The 17,962-nt window shown below is 45.0% G+C and overlaps 1 protein-coding gene across 2 annotated transcripts; it reads left to right on the top strand.

Moving 5' to 3' along the window:
• Positions 1-437: 437 nt before the first annotated feature.
• Positions 438-17,498, top strand: LOC129384847 (disintegrin and metalloproteinase domain-containing protein 10-like). Of its 2 annotated transcripts, XM_055070426.2 has the most exons (4): positions 438-712; positions 15,075-15,255; positions 16,119-16,275; positions 16,336-17,498. In XM_055070426.2, exons 1-4 carry the CDS (start codon positions 506-508, stop codon positions 16,403-16,405), a joined length of 615 nt encoding a protein of 204 aa, XP_054926401.1. In that variant the 5' UTR covers positions 438-505; the 3' UTR covers positions 16,406-17,498. The 2 variants fall into 2 exon arrangements, 1 of the variants encoding a protein (XP_054926401.1); XR_011894681.1 differs by lacking the exon at positions 15,075-15,255 and having other exon boundaries at positions 16,336-17,491.
• Positions 17,499-17,962: the final 464 nt, after the last annotated feature.

Raw genomic sequence — 17,962 nt, 5'->3', positions numbered from 1 at the left:
AGAACGTGAAAGGCGTGAAACCGGCATGGCGGCAACAGTGCACTTCACGATGTTTCTACTGCTTCTGCAGGTCGCTGGCGCTTCTTCTACGCGACAATGTGCCAGGAAAACACCGGCGTTTCTTACAACGTTGGAGGGAGCCATTTCGCAAGGACTACGAGCGCCGACAACCCTTGAATCCGACATGGCACTTGATGACGACAGCGGGATGACATCGGCTGACGATCCGGATTTCGGCGCATGTGCGATTCTCGCCAACAACCAATTGAGTGATTACCGGCTGGACGGTATCAGTCTGCTTCATAAAGCAGCTCCCTTCAGTGCACCGACGGGGCGTGAAACCGGCATGGCGGCAACAGTGCACTTCACGATGTTTCTACTGCTTCTGCAGGTCGCTGGCGCTTCTTCTACGCGACAATGTGCCAGGAAAACACCGGCGTTTCTTCCAACGTTGGAGGGAGCCATTTCGCAAGGACTGCGAGCGCCGACAACCCTTGAATCCGACATGGCACTTGATGACGACAGCGGGATGACATCGGCTGACGATATGGAATTCGGCGCATGTGCGATTCTCGCCAACAACCAATTGAGTGATTGCCGGCTGGACGGTATCAGTCTGCTTCATAAAGCAGCTCCCTTCAGGGCACCGACGGGGCGTGAAACCGGCATGGCGGCAACAGTGCACTTCACGATGTTTCTACTGCTTCTGCAGGTTGGTAATAAGGAATCCTCTTATTTTTTTCCGTTGTTTATCTTGCCTGTTTCACCCCAGAAATTGTTTCAATATGTTCTGTCGCACTCATGTACGCAACACCGTTCAAGGAAACAGTTTCGCCTGTTTCGCCGCTTCTCGTTTTATTTGCTGCTTTTAATATTATGTGGCGACGTTGAACTGAATCCCGGACCTTCAACTGAGGGGACTTTGCAGCAGCTCTTGGCAGGCCAGAATTTGATTAAGGAGAAATTAAACAGTATTGAATCTGTACAGGCTGCAAACGGGCTCGCTATAGACGAACTAGGTGGTCGTATCAAATCTCTTGAAGCAATGTTAACCAAAGTTGATGAAATAAAATCGTCCGTGACGGAGTGCTCCCGACAATACGAGACTCAGGGTCGAGCTTTGAGGTCTTTAACGTCAAAGGTGGACGATCTTGAGAACCGTAGTAGAAGGGGCAATCTAATTTTTCATGGCATACCCGACCAGCAGGCTAATGAGACAAATGTCGACTCGGAGAGACAGGTCTTGGTTATATGTTCTTCGAAGTTGGGCATTTCCACTGTTGAAATAGAAAGGGCTCACCGGTTAGGACGCTTTCACGCTGGGAAGAGTAGACCTATTATTGCGAAATTTGCCTCGTTTAAAGAAAAACAGCGCGTGCTAAGTAACGCAAAAAAGTTAAAGGGTACTGCAATTGCTATTTCTGAAGACTTTTCGGAAGCAATGCGAAAGAAAAGAAAGATTTTATGGGACTATGCAAAGATACATAAACGGGACGGCGATAAGGCTACCCTTAGGTATGATTACCTACTTTTGAACGGGCAGAAATTTGTTTGCGATGATGTAACAATGCAGGTAACCTCACAGAAGTGACGATGCCAGTCTAGCGCTATTAACCTTACTTTTCTTTTACTCAATTGTAGGAGTATAAAAATGAAAAAGATGAATTGTGTGCACTCATAGACGCAGTAAAGCCTTCAGTCATTCTTGGCACAGAATCCTGGTTAGAACGAAACATTAGTGATCAGGAGGTATTTCCAACAGGATACACCTGCTACAGAAAAGACAGAAATTGTCATGGAGGAGGTGTATTTATACTAATAGATAACAGCATAAGGTCTTCTCAGATTCAAGTGAATGTCGGCATATGTGAAGCCATATTGTGCAAACTAGAACTTCCGAATCGTATGATCATTACAGTATGTAGCTTTTATCGTCCTCCAAATGTATCGCCAGACGTTATCACGTGTTTTCAAGGCATAATTGATGCAGTGCATACGGATACCATGGTAATTGGGGGCGACTTCAATTTACCGGATATTAAATGGGATACATCGAATAGTATCACAGCTACTGGAATAAGCAATACAGAAATGATGGATATGGTGAATCTGTATGCACTGCACCAGCTGGTCCTCTCGCCAACGCGGGGAAACAATATTCTGGACTTGTTGCTTACGAATGGACCTGATCTTGTGGGTTCAACACTCGTGATTCCTGGTATAAGTGACCACCAGGCTGTCGTGTCGACGATGTCACTAGCCTATGTTAAACCCACAACCCATGTTAACAGAAGAGTGTACAATTATAAAAAAGCAGATCTAGATTGCATTAATCAAGCGTTGGACGCCTATTTTATTGTGTTTGAAACAGAAGCCGACTGTAGGAGTGTGGAACAGTTGTGGCGGTTATTGAAGCAAAAGATACTGGAACTACGTGAGCGGTTTGTCACATCTTGGGTACTGACGACGCGAAGAAGCAAAAACAAACCTTGGTTTACGAAAAGGTTGCGCCAACTCGCGCAAAAAAGGCAGAGAATTTATCGCGCCTTTTGCAGAACACCATCAAGAGAAACAGCGGAAAAACTGAAAGAAATAACTCGAGAGGTTAAAGAAGCAACACGCACTGCTAAAGACAGTTATTCAAAAACTATTCAATCACGATTAAAAGATAAACCAAAAGAATTTTGGAGACACGTGAAAAAGAACGGAAAGGATGTAGTAAATATTCCCCCTCTCGTGTCCGGTGATGTCACAGTTCATGACGACACTGACAAAGCAGAATGCTTCAACGCCTACTTCTGTTCCGTTTTCACTCCTGCCACAATGCCTTCTGCGGACGAGCTAACGCTGCCTGAAACAAGTGACATGAATGATGTTGTAATCAATATGCATGGCATCGAATCGTTGCTTCGGGGGCTCGACACTTCTAAAGCCTGTGGTGCTGATGAGTTACCAAACTTCCTGTTCAAGCCATGCGCTGAACCGCTTTCTAAGTACTTGAAATTAATTTTTGACAAGTCGCTGCTCGAAGCCTCCCTGCCTGATGACTGGAAAACAGGTATTGTGGTCCCTGTTCATAAGTCTGGCCCTAGAAGCGACGTTTCAAACTATCGTCCAATATCATTGACATCCATCGCATGTAAAATACTAGAGCATATTCTATTCATGAGCATTGTAGCTCATTTCAATACTAATTCTGTGATTACGTCCTCCCAACACGGATTTCGTAAGGGGTTTTCTTGTATTACACAGTTGTTAGAATTCACAAATGATATTGCTTCTGCTTTGGATAAACGGCTTTCAGTTGACTGTATCTTCCTCGATTTCAGAAAGGCTTTCGACACGGTACCCCATTCATTGCTCATAGAAAAAATGCATAAATATAAAATTCACCCGCAGGTTGTCGCATGGGTTAAAGCATATCTTACCCTGCGCCGGCAGGTCGTGGTTGTAAACGGGGTTCAGTCGCGCCCGCAAGCAGTTACATCCGGTGTACCCCAGGGCTCCGTCCTGGGGCCCTTACTTTTTTTATTGTATATCAATGATATTGGCGAAGGTCTTACATCGCAGCTAAGGCTGTTTGCAGATGACTGCTTATTATATAGGGTGACTAACAACATGGATGATGCCAGTCTGATTCAGGAAGACCTCAATATAATTAGTGAATGGTGCACTAAGTGGCACATGCAGATAAACCTAACCAAAACAGTCAACATGACATTCACTCGAAAGAAGAACTTTATAAATTTCTCTTACACCTGGAATAACAAGTTAATAGCTAAATTAACACAGTTTAAATACCTAGTTGTTTGGTACACCCCAGAATTATCATGGCAGAAACAGGTTAACTATGTAACCGCTAAGGCAGGGAAAATGTTAGGTTTTCTTCGTAGGAACTCCAGGGCATTCAGCACGTCTACACGAAAGCTGCTATACAAGACGTACGTAAGGTCCGTCCTTGAGTACGCCTGTGTAGTGTGGGACCCTCTGACGGCACGTGACTATAATAAACTTGAGAGGGTACAGAATCTAGGTGTGCGGTACGTGTCAGGTCGATATAAAGTTAATTTCAGCGTTACGAGTGCTAAGGAAGAGTTTAGTTGGGATACCTTGGAGGTACGACGCAGAGGGCTGCGACTGAAGCTTTGCCACTCCATATTCTACGGTACAATTGGTATAGAAAGGGACAAATATATAATGCCCCCTCATTACCGATCACAACGCGTGGATCATGCGCTAAAGGTACGAGAAGTTCCACGCAAGACAGAACTGTATAAGAAAACATTTTTTCCAAGAACTGTAAAGAATGGAATAGGTTACCTGCCAGTGTCGTCAACGTCATGTCAAATGATGTATTTTTTGCCCTGTTGAAGTGACTCAGCTAGCCCATTTCTTTAACCTTTAGATTGAATTGCCCATGTATAACTTACCGTGTTTTGGAAATTCTGTAAGTTCTGTTGAACTTTTGTTGTTGTTTTTTCTCACGTCGGGTAAAAAAAAATCTTTTGTGAAAGTTTATAACTGTTCTGTAAAACCTCCCCCCTCCCCCCCCCCCCACTGTAATGCCTTCTGGCGCCTGTGGGTACTGAATAAATAAAGAAAATAACATATTACAAACAACATCATAACTCGTACTCATCAATAGACCTGGTGATCGGCTCCGCTTCCATCTTTCCCAATCTAGAATGGTATGTAATGAAAAACCCATTCGGAAGTGGCCACTTCATAGTAACGCTGAACTTTGTAAGCAAACTTGATTTTCCTCCACACTTCCCTCGCTAGAAACTGGCCTCAGCTGACTGGGAACGTTTTAGGGAATGCACCCACATATCATGGGATTTTATAGATAATTTTACTATAGATCATGCTGTTTCATACTTCACCGCTTTTATCATTGACGCAGCTGAAAAGTTCATTCCTCAAACAAGAGGCACCTAATCCAAAAGACGGGTCCCCTGGTGGAATGATGATTGTAGAGAGTGTCGGAAGAGACAAAATAAAGCTTGGAGCAAACTACGGGAAAGTCCTACAGCCGAAAATCTAATAGAACTTAAACAGGTTAAATCACAGGGAAGAAGTATGCGACGACAGGCAAAGAGGACAAGCTGGCAGAGGTTTCTCTCAAGTATCAATTCGTATACACAAGAGACTAAAGTATGGGATGGGCTGAAAAGGCTACATGGACAAGAAATTCATCCGTTGCCCCTAGTGAACGGTGAAACGAACCGCTTGGAAGAGCAAGCTGACGCCATTGGCGAACACTTCCAGCGTGTTTCCAGTCCTAATCATTATGCAAAAGCTTTCCTAAAAGACAAACAAGCAGCAGAACGCAAGGCTATTGACCGCAAATGCAGACAGAACGAACCCTTTAACGCGCCTTTTAACATTGCCGAGTTGAGAGCCTCTCTGACTGCATGTCATAGCTCTGCACCTGGACCCGATAGGATCAGGTACGACATGATTAAACATCTCCCCAGTGATACCCAAATTACCCTGCTAGATCTTTTTAACGCTATACGGGCTGTGGGGTACCTCCCTACCACATGGAAAGAAGCCCTTATCATTTCTATTCTGAAACAGGGCAAAGACCCCACATGAGTAACAAGTTACCGCCCAAGTGCCCTCATAAGTTGTATATGCAAACTTCTTGAAAAAATGATAAACCGTCGACTTTTACACTTCCTTGAACTAAATAAATTTCTTGATCCATATCAGTGTGGTTTTAGAGTAGGAAGATCTACAGCCGACCATCTAGTGCGCATCGAAGCAAACATTCGTGACGCCTTCGTGCATAAACAATCTCTCTTATCCGTGTTTCTCGACATGGAAAAGGCGTACGATACAAGTTGGCGCTATGGAATCCTGCGTTACCTGTCGACGTTGGGCATCCGCGTCACTATGTTGAACATTATAGAAAGCTACCTGCACAACCGTACATTCCGGGTGAAAATAGGTAATGCGCGGTCGCGTGCATTCATACAGGAAACTGGGGTACCCCAGGGAAGCGTACTGAGTTGCACGCTATTTGTCGGTAAAATGAACACGCATTGTAAAGTATTACCACCATCTATTTTTTATATCGTCTACGTAGACGACATACAAGTAGGTTTCAAATCCTCCAACCTAACAGTCTGTGAGAGACAAGTACAACAGTGCTTGAACAAAGTTTTCAAGTGGGCAGACGAAAACGGGTTCAAAGTTAACCCCAACAAAAGTTCTTGCGTTCTTTTCACCAGGAAGAAAGGGCTTGCTGCAGATCCCACTGCCGAAATATATGGGCAACAAATCCCTGTCAACAAGGAACACAAATTCTTAGGTGCCATACTTGACTCCAAGCTTACCTTCATTCCGCACATACAATATCTTAAAGCAAAATGTCTTAAAACAATGAATCTACTTAAAATCCTATCCCACACAACATGGGGTAGCGACAGGAAGTGTTTACTGAATCTTTATAGGAGCCTAGTTGGATCACGATTGGACTATGGTGCCCTGGTTTATCACTCTGCCACCCTGAGCGCGCTAAAGATGTTATACCCAGTCCACCACCTGGGTACCGCCTGGCCACTGGCGCCTTTAGAACAAGCCCTGTCGAAAGTCTATACGTAGAGTCAGAGGAGTGGTCTCTCCATTTTCAGAGAACACACATCAGCTTCACCTATTTTCTCAAAGTGCGCTCTGATAAGGAACATCCGTGTTACACGACAGTTAACGACTTGGAAATACTTTTTCATAACAGATCCTCTATGAGCCTTTCTTTGTCACTGCGTATAAGAGAACTTAGTGAAGAAATGGATGTCCCCATACTCGAACATAGCCTAATGCCTGCAACTAAGCTATTACGCTATTACAGCCCTGGGAGTGGCAGGTGATAGAATGTGACGTATCCTTTGTAAAGGTCACAAAGCACGCTCCTGAGCTTGAAATCGCTATGCATTTCCGTGAGCTATGCATTTCCGTGTCTTCAATGAACAGTGCTCATCTTATGTAACATATACTTATCACACTGACATGTAGTAATATGCTGGGTTCCTGGCCATAGAGGAATGGAGGGAAATGTGCTTGCAGACGAGATCGCCAAATCAATAGCATCGCAGGGTATTCGTTCTGCTGCAGTCCCTGCCACAGACATGAAGCTTTTCCAAAGAAACAAACTGCGAAGCCACTGGCAACGCTTGTGGGACGCAGAAACGACCAATGAGCTTCACCTAATTAAGCCCAAGTTAGGTTTCTGGCACCCAACTACGAAAACACGAACAGACGTCCTATTCACTAGACTAAGAATAGGACACACATTCGGCACTTATAACTTTCTCCTTAGCGGTAACGAACCTCCAACCTCTGGAAGATGTGGCGACAGGCTGACCGTCCTCCACGTCTTCCTGGAGTGCCGGGAAGCCGAAAGAGACCAGGAGGAAACATTTTCCATTTGCATACCGCCATCGCGTCCCTCTGCATCCGTCCATGTTTCTTGGTGAAGAACGGCTTTTTAAGACCAAAGCAGTGCTCGCTTTCTTGAAAGATGTTGTGCTACACGTTACAAGCCCATTAATTTCGTAGTACATTGTTTCCAGAGGATGCATCTACGGTAGTTTTCTTTGCATAGCACATGCCTCTAGGCCTTTGGCTTTCAAGGGCTCTGGTGAGGCAGAAATGCTCTAGACAACGTTAGCATCTCACATATTTTGTATATTGCATTATTCTTTCCCCGTGCATTTTAGTGTTCATAGTACACGTCGATATTCATGCCATAATTTTATTACGCGTAGATATTATGCAACTTACACCAACTCTTTTAGGCCCCTTTACAGCCGCATCACATTAAATTCACAGAAACCATCAGACAACGACGAACTCTGTAACACTAGCATGGCGCTCTTTGGCCATACCTGGCACTTGCACCATTAAATATCAAACATCAATCAATCAATCAGGAATCCACCCTGCACAGAGATGAGTACGGCGGATGGTAGGAATGAAGAAAAAAGGGTTTATTTTACTTTAGTTACACTGGCTACGGAAGCCACTGGCTACGGAAGTTACACTGGCTACGGAAGTTACACTGGATACGGAAGCCCACTCCATGTAGGATCATATTAAATGTCTCAGCTCACATCAGAACACGCCAGCACCTCTCACTGCACCAAAAGTCCCCGCTTTTAAAACCTTCGTCCTCCCCAGGAGACCAGATGACTGTATCTCGGCCAACCAGAATAGTCGAATCGGTCGCAAAATCGCTCCCATGACGTTGCACCGTTCCGGCGGCTCCGCCTCCTATGTTGCACCATTGCCCCCCCCCCCCCCCCATCCCCCTCATATGGCGCAACTGCGTGGTAATCTGGGAAACCGAGGTCGACACTTCACACGGTAGACCTCGCCATTGGCCCCCTTTCATCAATTAGTTCAGCTTGTCAGGGTCAGGTTCAGGCAGAGTGGTCTTCGCGGTGGTTACCGCTTCCACGGAGTACGGCGGTTGTTGTCACCTCGAAGTCAGCTCCTTTGCGCGTCAGTCTATATCGGGCCTCGGCGTCGTATGGGTGCGCGCCAGTGGCGTAGCCAGAAATTTCGTTCGGGGGGGGCTCACAATGCAGCTCGGCCACCTCTTAAGAGGAAATATTAGGTCGGATGCTCCTATCTAAATACATGTAGAAGGAAAATTCATTTTTCTCGGCAACCACTTCACCAAATTTGATGAGGTTTGTTGAATTTAAAACAAAAACTGAAATTCTAGTGATTCTTTGTTTCCAATTTTCGATTTAGGTCGTCAATATTTTATTAAAAAGTGGCAAACATCAAAAATTTTCTGAAAACGAAAGAATGAAGCTTACAACTCTGTAAATCAGCAATGAAAATTGATATCACAATTCTGCAAATTGCACATAATAGTACATCTTCAGCGGACAAAATTGATGTTACACATGAGTCTCAAAAAATTAAGTATTATGGAAATAAGGCTTTTGCAGAACCCTTGTACATAACATAACCAATTCAAATAGACATATCGAATTTGTCCGCTTTGAATGGTGTAATGGACGCCGTTTACAGAACCACGATATCTGTTCTTGATGAAGACCTATTAAATTGTAAACTTCGTGCTTCTATTTTTTTTCGGAGTTTCGAATTTTTCAAAATATTTTAAACAAAGTTCGGACCCTAAATCAAAATTCCGCTTCCGACAGACACTAGAATTTAACTTACTCTCTCAACTGCAACAAATTTCATTAAAAGCGATTCAAGAGTTATCTCAGAAAAGCGTTTCTGCGTTTTACATGTATCTGAATAGGCCGCGTCGGAGTTGGGCCCGAGCTAAAGCTTCCTCTTAAACAATTTGCCTAGGGATCAAATACATGAATAATAACTGTATTGTCATTACCAAAGATGCTGCAAACGAATTCTTGAACGCTACGCACTGTCAATACAAGCAAACTATGTATTTTTTCATTGAATATTATACTCGTATGTGCCAAAAATTGTGCCCAACATAACTGATGTCGATGCTTCCATGTTTCTGTCTACTTAGTAAGTAAAGAAAATATCACACGAACTTTAGAACTACATCAGTTCGAAACCAGCAAAGCAGTGCATGCCACTGATATGAAAAATGTAAAGCCCATGAAATGAACAAGTTGAGGACAAATATGGTAATGAAACTTTGTCATTCAAGATCCTTGTTTACATTCTTGTACATATGCAAGGGCCTGTGAAAAATCTCAATGACGCTGTCATTTGTTCCAATGTATTACGCCGGAGCAGCTGTCACCGGTCATGTATCATGAGTAATTGCAACGAAATTATAGTCGCAACAGAGAGCACGTATAAAAAGCAGGAGTTCTGCAGAATATACGAGGGCCAGTCAAATGAAAGTGAGCCAATGCGAATATATGACAGACGGGATACTTTATTTAAAAGTAGCCTCCATGAGCATTCAGACATTTGGCCCATTGACTAACGAGTCGCGTAATTCCCGTCTCATAAACCTCCTTGGGTTGTTGCTTCAAAACGTCTGCAACTGACTTTCACGTCATCATCCGAGAGGAATCTGGTTCTCTTGAGCTGTTTTTTCGGCTGCCCCAAATTGTGGAAGTCGCAAGGCGACAGGTCTGAGCTGTATGGCGGATGTTGCAGCGTTTTCCGCTTGAACTTTGCCAGTCTTGTGTTAACCACATCAGCGACGTGTGGACGGGCATTGTCATTGAATGAACCCATTCGTCAATTTTTCACGTAGTTTGTTCTTGATTGCAACACGCAGCCGATCCGGCGTTTGACAATATCTGAAACAATTGATAGTCCCTCAAGATTTAGCAAATTCTATCAGTAATGGTCCATGACAAGCGAAAAATAAGTCAGCAACATCTTTCCGGCGGAAATGACGGCATTTGCTTTCTTTGGGGGTGGTGAATTCGAATGTTTCCATTGTAAGCTTTGCCGTCGTGTTTCAGGCTCGTAGTAGTGGCATGATGGTTCGTCTCCGATCACAATTGCAGACAAGAAATCGTCACCCTTATTGTGATACCGGATCAGAGAGTAAAGGCAGCGCCGAACTTCTCCGTACTCTGGCGGTGGTTCAAAATCTTTGACATCCATAGCGTACATAAGAGCTGATAACCGAGATGTTCATGAATTATGGCGTGAACGGTGACGGTGAACCGAACCAGGACTGATGTTCACACGCTCTGCCAGTTCATCGATGCTTATCCTCCGTTCTTGTGTCATCAGCTCATCAACCTTTTCAGTTTTGTTAGGAGTGATTGCACGATGGCTTTGGTGCGGTCTGGGATCGTCTTTGCAACTTTCACGTCCTTCTTTGAACCGTTTGTTCTAACGCTTGACAGTGGCCAATGAAACGCAATGTTCAATGTTCAATAGGACTTAGTCAAGCTGCTGACGCAGCTTTCTTCCTCAAGACCTGTCCATATTCAAATGTATATTGTATATGGGAAATAAAGCACTTACTTACTTTACTTTCTTTACTTACTTACTTTACTTACTTTACTTGCTTGCTTGCTTGCAATGTACACGGCAGCCATACGGTCACTAATTTCTTTTTGGGAAACACCTTCAGCTGTCAAAAACATCACGGCACCACGCTACTCGACTTCTGGAGCGTCCGTTACCTCTCGCAACCATGTTCAACCCAGTGTATGTGCGCATTAAAGAACATTCATCCTCACACCTGCGTGTCACTTTTGTAAATGAGAGATGCCTGTGTGCTACGCGCAGGCCTTGCAGATAATTAACAGAACCGTAATTGCGCAGGATGGGTGGGCTCACTTTCATTTCACTCGCCTTCGTACAATAGAAACGCGAAGATACAATGGAATATACAAATGCCAAGATACAGCTTGATAAAGGGCAAGAAAGTGCCACTGGAAACAAAGTACTGCATACTTGCATACTGCACGTATGCACAAAACCTCGCAACATGATATCTAAACGTACCTATAAGTCTCCAATAAATCTACGTATCTAAGAAAAAGTCGCGGTATATGATGAGTCAAACAAGGCAAATAAACATGTTGCGCAATCACAGATTTACAGAATCCTAGATCCCTCCCCCATTCCATCCACTCCCCCCCGATGTATCGCGCGCGACGGAAAGCGGCGCGCTTGCTCCTCACTTTTCTCCCTTGCGCACACAAGACTGAGCCACCATCGTCGGCTCATCCATTGCAGCCCCCCCTCCCCCTCCTTACGTGAATCGCACATACAGCATGCGGTGCGCGGTTAGGATGTTATCGCGCTTGGACTTTATGCGGAACATGAGGGCGACGGCAAAGGTAGGAATGCGCCTAGAGTGTCGATATAATTGCTATCGCAATAATATAATAAGAGTATCCGGCAGCTGAAGCATCCCATGGCCCATTACTTTCCGCAAAAGAAGAAACAACGAAATCGAACTTTCACCATGCGACAATTCGCTGTGCTACAACAATGTCCTTTTCCTTTTGTGGGGCGGGGGCACCGAAATGCAGAAACGCAAAGGAAAGTATTTTCACAATCGAATGCCTACTTTGGGCACCTAATTTGGCTACCGAAAGAATATCGAAGAAATCGTGAGACGTTTGGTCCACCTAGAACCATAGGCAAACTGCTCGGTATTCTACACCGGCTAGACAAGACTTTCTGGAGAGGTTGCGCTCAGGCGAACGCGGTGAAATCCATCGAGTCCCCACAGTGATGGCGGCCAGCGACCATTGTTTCTTTTTTTCGTCTTCTAGCTAGAAAGCGTCCAAAACTCGGCCAGGCGAAAATGCACTCGGCCAGAGAAAACCGAACGCGCACCGAAGTGCGCCGCGCGGTGGTCGGGGCAACACGAGAAAGACGCATGCGCTCTGGCTGGCTCTGGCAGCCCGCGCATAGGGGAGAGAGAAAAAAATTGAAGAGGCTCAATGTGTCCTCGCGATTAAAAGTCAAAGTTGAAAAAATTAATAAGAACGTAGTTACCTTGGCTGGCTTTAGTACTAGTCTTCACTGGATGCTTTGGCGCAGGTGGAAAAAAATGTTCATATTTTTTTTATGTGGCATGACGGCACGAATGAACCACCACAACGATTCTTCTCATCGGGCCTCGCTGCGGGCTTTGTCAACTTGTCTGATAGTGTGTTGATTTGGCTTGTCTCGTTGTATGGCCCGATGTACGACTTTGAAAAAGTTAATGAACCTTTGGCGTCAAATATTTATGGGAACATTAAACTTACAAAGTTCCGCAATTGAAATCTAAAGCACACGTTTGGAAATGTCAATGCACCTTCCACATCAAAAGTTTATGAGAACTTTATACCCATAAAGTTTCGGAATTGACATCCACGCGCTCCGTAGATACCATGATACAGTGTAGATTCCGCGGCCTCTGCGAAACGCCCGGCTAGCCCGTTCGCCATCAAAATGTCCTTGAAACTTTGTGCTCGGATGGGGCTGCTTGCGCTATGTGACTCCCGGTGCATGGGCGTTGCCGCGAAATCCAGCCCGAGTTCGCAATTTTTGCGGTGAAATGGCTTTTCGAGCGTGAAAAAGACGTTCTAGACAAAATCCAGAATGATTTCCGGCGCCGGTGTTTGCTTTGGTCGGCGGTGCATGGACAGCACGAAAAAATTTCGGGGGGGGCTGAAGCCCCATAAGCCCCCCCCCTGGCTACGCCCCTGGTGCGCGCTGATGAAAGAACTGCCCTGTGGGAAACGTCGAAGGAATGCTCATCACCGTATTAAGACGTAACACGGTGATGACGAAGCACGTGCTGGCGAACACATGCGTGCACAAACTGGCATACAAACAGCACGTGTGCAGAAAGGCTACGTACATGCTTTGGCAAAGTGTTTCGCTTGCATGGCTCATCGTAAATGTTAAACAAGAAGTGTGGAAACAGAATGGAAGTATTACGCATAAATCCAACAATGTAAGAACTATAGCAGGGAGATTCTGAATTCTGTCACAGTATATGTAATGAAGACCGCATCAACGATCGCCATAAAAATATTTCGGACGTAAAAAAAGAAAGACACTCATTCGTTATCATTCGTTAGAAGACGATGTCATGACGATTATTATTTCCAATGACATCCACTTTGAACAGAGGAGGCTACAAATAGTCACTTAGCCTGCTTGCTCTAGTCACGCTGTACTAGATCGATTGCAGTCTAGCATTTGTACTGTCTCTGTTTTAGATGTATTTTCTGTAACTTTAGCTGAAATATGTTTTCTAAGTGCAAGGAATATATACAGAATGCCACACGTGAATAAACCCACGCCACCAATAAGTTTCAGTTGAAAGACAGCGCTTGTCTTCGTTTTTCTAACCGTGCTTTGTCTGCTTCTGCGCTGTTGAAACAACATGGTTCACCAACTCGATAAACAGGGGTTTATTCATTGTGTGCGGTCTATGCCTGGCCTGTGAAGTTGTATACTGATAACGGCCTACCTTTCAAAAGCTGAAATTTCAGATTTTCTGAGCGCCTTAAGCGTTGTTCGCATCATGTCTAGCCCACACCACGGGCTCTCCGATGGCATGGCGAAATGAGAGATCAAGGAGGCCAAGAAGCTGATAAACTAAATTGAAGAGTTTCAAATGGTTTCGCTTGTTTGGGGCAGTACCCTATGTCCTCCAGTCGCCTGTGCAGAGGACGATGGGATGCCATGCTAGGACCCCACTCTCGATGCGTCCTATAAACTTGGAACCACAGGAAATACCCGGCATCGTGGTTCGCCATCAACTTCACGATGTGTACCAACACCGAAGGATATCCAACCACGGAAGCAGAAACCTGCGCAAGCGACGCCAGGCCAGCAGGCCACCGTGTATGGCGGAAGCCAGCGGCTCTGGTTTCCAGCTGTCTTTCTTAGATCTGCTGTTGAACCTTGCTCAGCGAGTGCGGAAGAGGCCACGAAGTTGACGCTCTGGCGAGCATCTGCGAGACGTATATCCGCAGCCTGAGGCCAATTCTGTCTACCAAGACAAGCACTTCCCAGAGACCTGCTCATAGAGCTGCACCAAAGCACAAAGCAGTCACGCGAGCACTGTCGGTACTCCCCAACACGAGCGGCGCTGAAATTGACCATTCGGCCTCTATATAATAAGTAGGATGCAGCAGAGCTGAGTAAGTATCACGCCGCATGGTACTGTACGATCTGCGCGTGCCTCATCACGCCGGACCTCTTTATGTTTTATACTGGAATAAAAGTTTTTAATCGCCCGGCTGCCGACACGCGCTTACTTTATCTTGCAAAGCAGGCAGTTCTCGTGACCATGCACTTAATTATTAAAGGCGAAGTAAAAGTTCGCGCGCTAAAACGACGACATGATTTGAGGCATGCCGTAGTTGAGGCCGCCGGACTAATTTGGCCCCAGTGGTTGGTCAACGGGCATCGTGTGCAATATAATAGCAAGACGTAACAATGTCGATGGTGCTTCGAAATCAATAATAAAATGGTAATTATTTTATTTTTGTAAAATGGGGACATGGAGATTCTCACATTTCAAAGATATGGAATGATTACTGATTTTTGCAACATAGCGACTATGGCTCGTTTCCCAGCTGGTGTGACTAAGATGCTGTCTGACTGCTGTAAACTTTCTACAGCATGACGAGACACCCGAGTGTGCCCCAGGTGGCTCCTATGGCAACTACATCATGTTCGCCCGGGCGACGACGGGTCTTCAACCGTTCAACCGGAAATTTTCCCCCTGCAGCTTACGCAGCATTAGCGCCGTCCTCTACGCCATCATCAACGGCCTCTACGATAAGGAGAACTGCTTTCTGTGTACGGCTTTAATCATATCGGGAGAAATTTGCGCTGTCATAGTGATTATTGCTGCTGCAACCGTCTCGTATGTTGATAGCATGCAAGTAATTAAACACCTGTTTTCGCGATCTGCTAGGTTATGATGCCTAATCACTCATACGGCCAAAAGCATTTTTAGATTATGCATGTGAGTACAGGCGCCGCTAGTGTTTCTGCATATGGCTCTCCAGCCATATACAGTGACATTATAGGCGTTGTAGGCTGTCAGCGTCACCATGCGATATTCGTCGGACACGACGCACGATGATACAAGACCAGAGCGTTCAGTGGTCGCTGATCAGAAGCAGCGCATTCACAGTAGACTACTGACCGATCGATTACGAGATCGAGTGGTTAAAAGAGGAAGCCCGACGTACAAACCCATATATAACTATTTACATAGGAAAAAGTTGGTGGGAAACGCGCAGGCTGGTACAAAGGTCACAGCTCTAGTAGACAGTCTACCACTTCCTCTTCGTCTCCCTCTTGCGCGCACGGTCTTGTCCAAATGCACCGTAACACTATTAGGTTAATTAGGCCCTATAACACTGATAAACCATGCGTAAGCGTCCCATAGGGCGCAATATTCCTCCCGGCAAGTGAGAGGAAATACCCGCTTCTTATTATAGCGCTTGCTCGCAGGTTACCATTTGCACAGGTCACGCTGAGAGCATGGAGCGGTGTCGGCTCGCGTTTTCTCTTTCACAAAACCTTTGGTAGCATAGCAACGCTGGGCAGAGTAAGGATGTCGAGATGACGATTTGTGATCATCAGGGGAATGCAGATGCTGAGCTTCAACGTGCTCCAAACTACAATACGTGAACAGCTCACCTCATTTGCAGCTCACCAGGAGTCCTTCTGCGGCAACAACGTGCGCGAGGAAAACGAAGACTGTGACTGTGGGTACCACGAGAAAAACTGCCGCGACCTGTGCTGCTATGCGCGCAAGAATTCGCAGCGTGCTGCCGGCTGCACGCTGCGTCCGAACGCTCAGTGCAGGTGCGTCCCGTCAACGCCGATGTGGCGCAGTCACCGTGATTTTTTTCTTCTTCATTACAGTACTGCCTCTCGACAGCCAAGGCAGGAGTGTCAACACGAACTACAGATTTCCACTTTTGAGCCGTTATGAAGCCACAAGAAGTAATAAAATGCTTATTAGCGCAAACACATGCACACCCTGCAACTTGAAAAGAAAATTATATCGACGGTAGGATCACGGCTATCATATAGGCGCGTTGCACTGAATTAATTGAAAAGAAAAGCAAGGCGTTAGAGGTATACGATGAACGTACGACATATAACAAGGAAATGAGGCTAGGCATGAGTAAAATCTCCAAAATCATAAATGCTCATGCATAAGTGAAAAACGCATTAATTGTAGGTGAGTTTGCGACATTATGTGGTAACTCACATTCCTTTCGGTTATTGTCCTGAGCAAAAAAAAAAAAAAAAAAGATCGGTATGTCTTCGTTCGAGCTTGCGTGAATATAATGGTTTTATCGTGTTTTATTCTCGTTGGTTCATGTTAAACTCCGTACAAGTGCCAAATTGAAGCTGTTTATTGACAACGGTGAAAATCGTTTGCAAACGGTGTAATTTCGCCGCGATTCGGGCGCATACGGAGGCCATGTCAATTCGTGAGATAGGCCATAGATGTTTGCCGCCTATGGGTGTTGTATATGAAACAAGAATATCTTTATTCTGCATAATTTTCAGACAAGAAATGTTTGTTCTTGCAACTGCGTGTGCATGTCTGCTTAAACTAGCATTTGTTGACAGCTAAAACATCACAGGCAGCTTACGAATATCAAGAATCGGTGCGTTCTGCAGCTACATGACTGATGCTTGGAGAGTGACCCCATCACGGGAGGAACTTTAATATGTCACAATTATCGATGAAACAAAACTGATGGGCGCAGAGTTTTCAACGAAGGGGTGATCAGTGCTGGTAGCTGATACTTTAATTGATATCGAGATAAAAAAAAGGATTTCGGCAGTGCACGCAGTTCGTATGGCAGGTATCTATCAGGCTATTACAGTAACAATGGTTGCTAAGTATAGGGTAGTAGAGGGTGACAAATAAATAGTCGATGATATTAAGCCATTTGTAAGCACAGGAAAAGTTGACTGACGCAATACAGAAGTAAGTGGATGTCACTAGGAGAGTCATTCTTCCTGCATTACAGGTCAATAATATACTGATCATGACAGGTATAACGTGTCCAAAGCCAGAAGAAACGGGGTAACCGAGGGGCCCGATTTTTATTAGTCATATCATAAGAAGCCAGCAAACACTGAAACCAAGGACAACATAGGGGAAATAAATTGTGCTTTTTAAATGAAACTAAGAAATGATAAATTAATGGAAATGAAAGTGTGCGAAAAAAACAACTTGCCGCAGGTGGGGAACCACTTTCATTTCCATTAATTTATCGTTTCTTTGTTTCATTTATTAAGCACAAATAATTTCCCCTACGTTGTCTTTGGTGTCAGTGTTTGTTGGCTTATTATGATATGACTAATAAAAATCGGGCGCTCGGTTAACCCCGTTTATAACTTAACGAGGGTCTCGAATCCGGTAACAGTGATACCTTCAGGTAGCATGTGTGGGTTTATGACCGATTGCCTTCACCCCAAAAAAATCACGTTTTCGCGACGCCTGTGGCAGAAAGGATGTTCCACATTC

This window comes from Dermacentor andersoni, chromosome 5 (assembly GCF_023375885.2).
Source record: "Dermacentor andersoni chromosome 5, qqDerAnde1_hic_scaffold, whole genome shotgun sequence".
NCBI lineage: Eukaryota > Metazoa > Arthropoda > Arachnida > Ixodida > Ixodidae > Dermacentor > Dermacentor andersoni.
The sequence above is the reverse complement of the archived record's forward strand: the minus strand, read 5'-3'. Positions and strand labels throughout refer to the sequence as shown.

Bases quoted from the DNA above. Each gene is read 5' to 3' on its own strand.
- LOC129384847 (XM_055070426.2), top strand. From the start codon at position 506: ATGGCACTTGATGACGACAGCGGGATGACATCGGCTGACGATATGGAA. The intron at 713-15,074 runs GTTGGTAATAAG...AACTTTCTACAG, and splicing joins TGTTTCTACTGCTTCTGCAG to CATGACGAGACACCCGAGTG. The intron at 16,276-16,335 runs GTGCGTCCCGTC...TCTTCATTACAG, and splicing joins CGTCCGAACGCTCAGTGCAG to TACTGCCTCTCGACAGCCAA.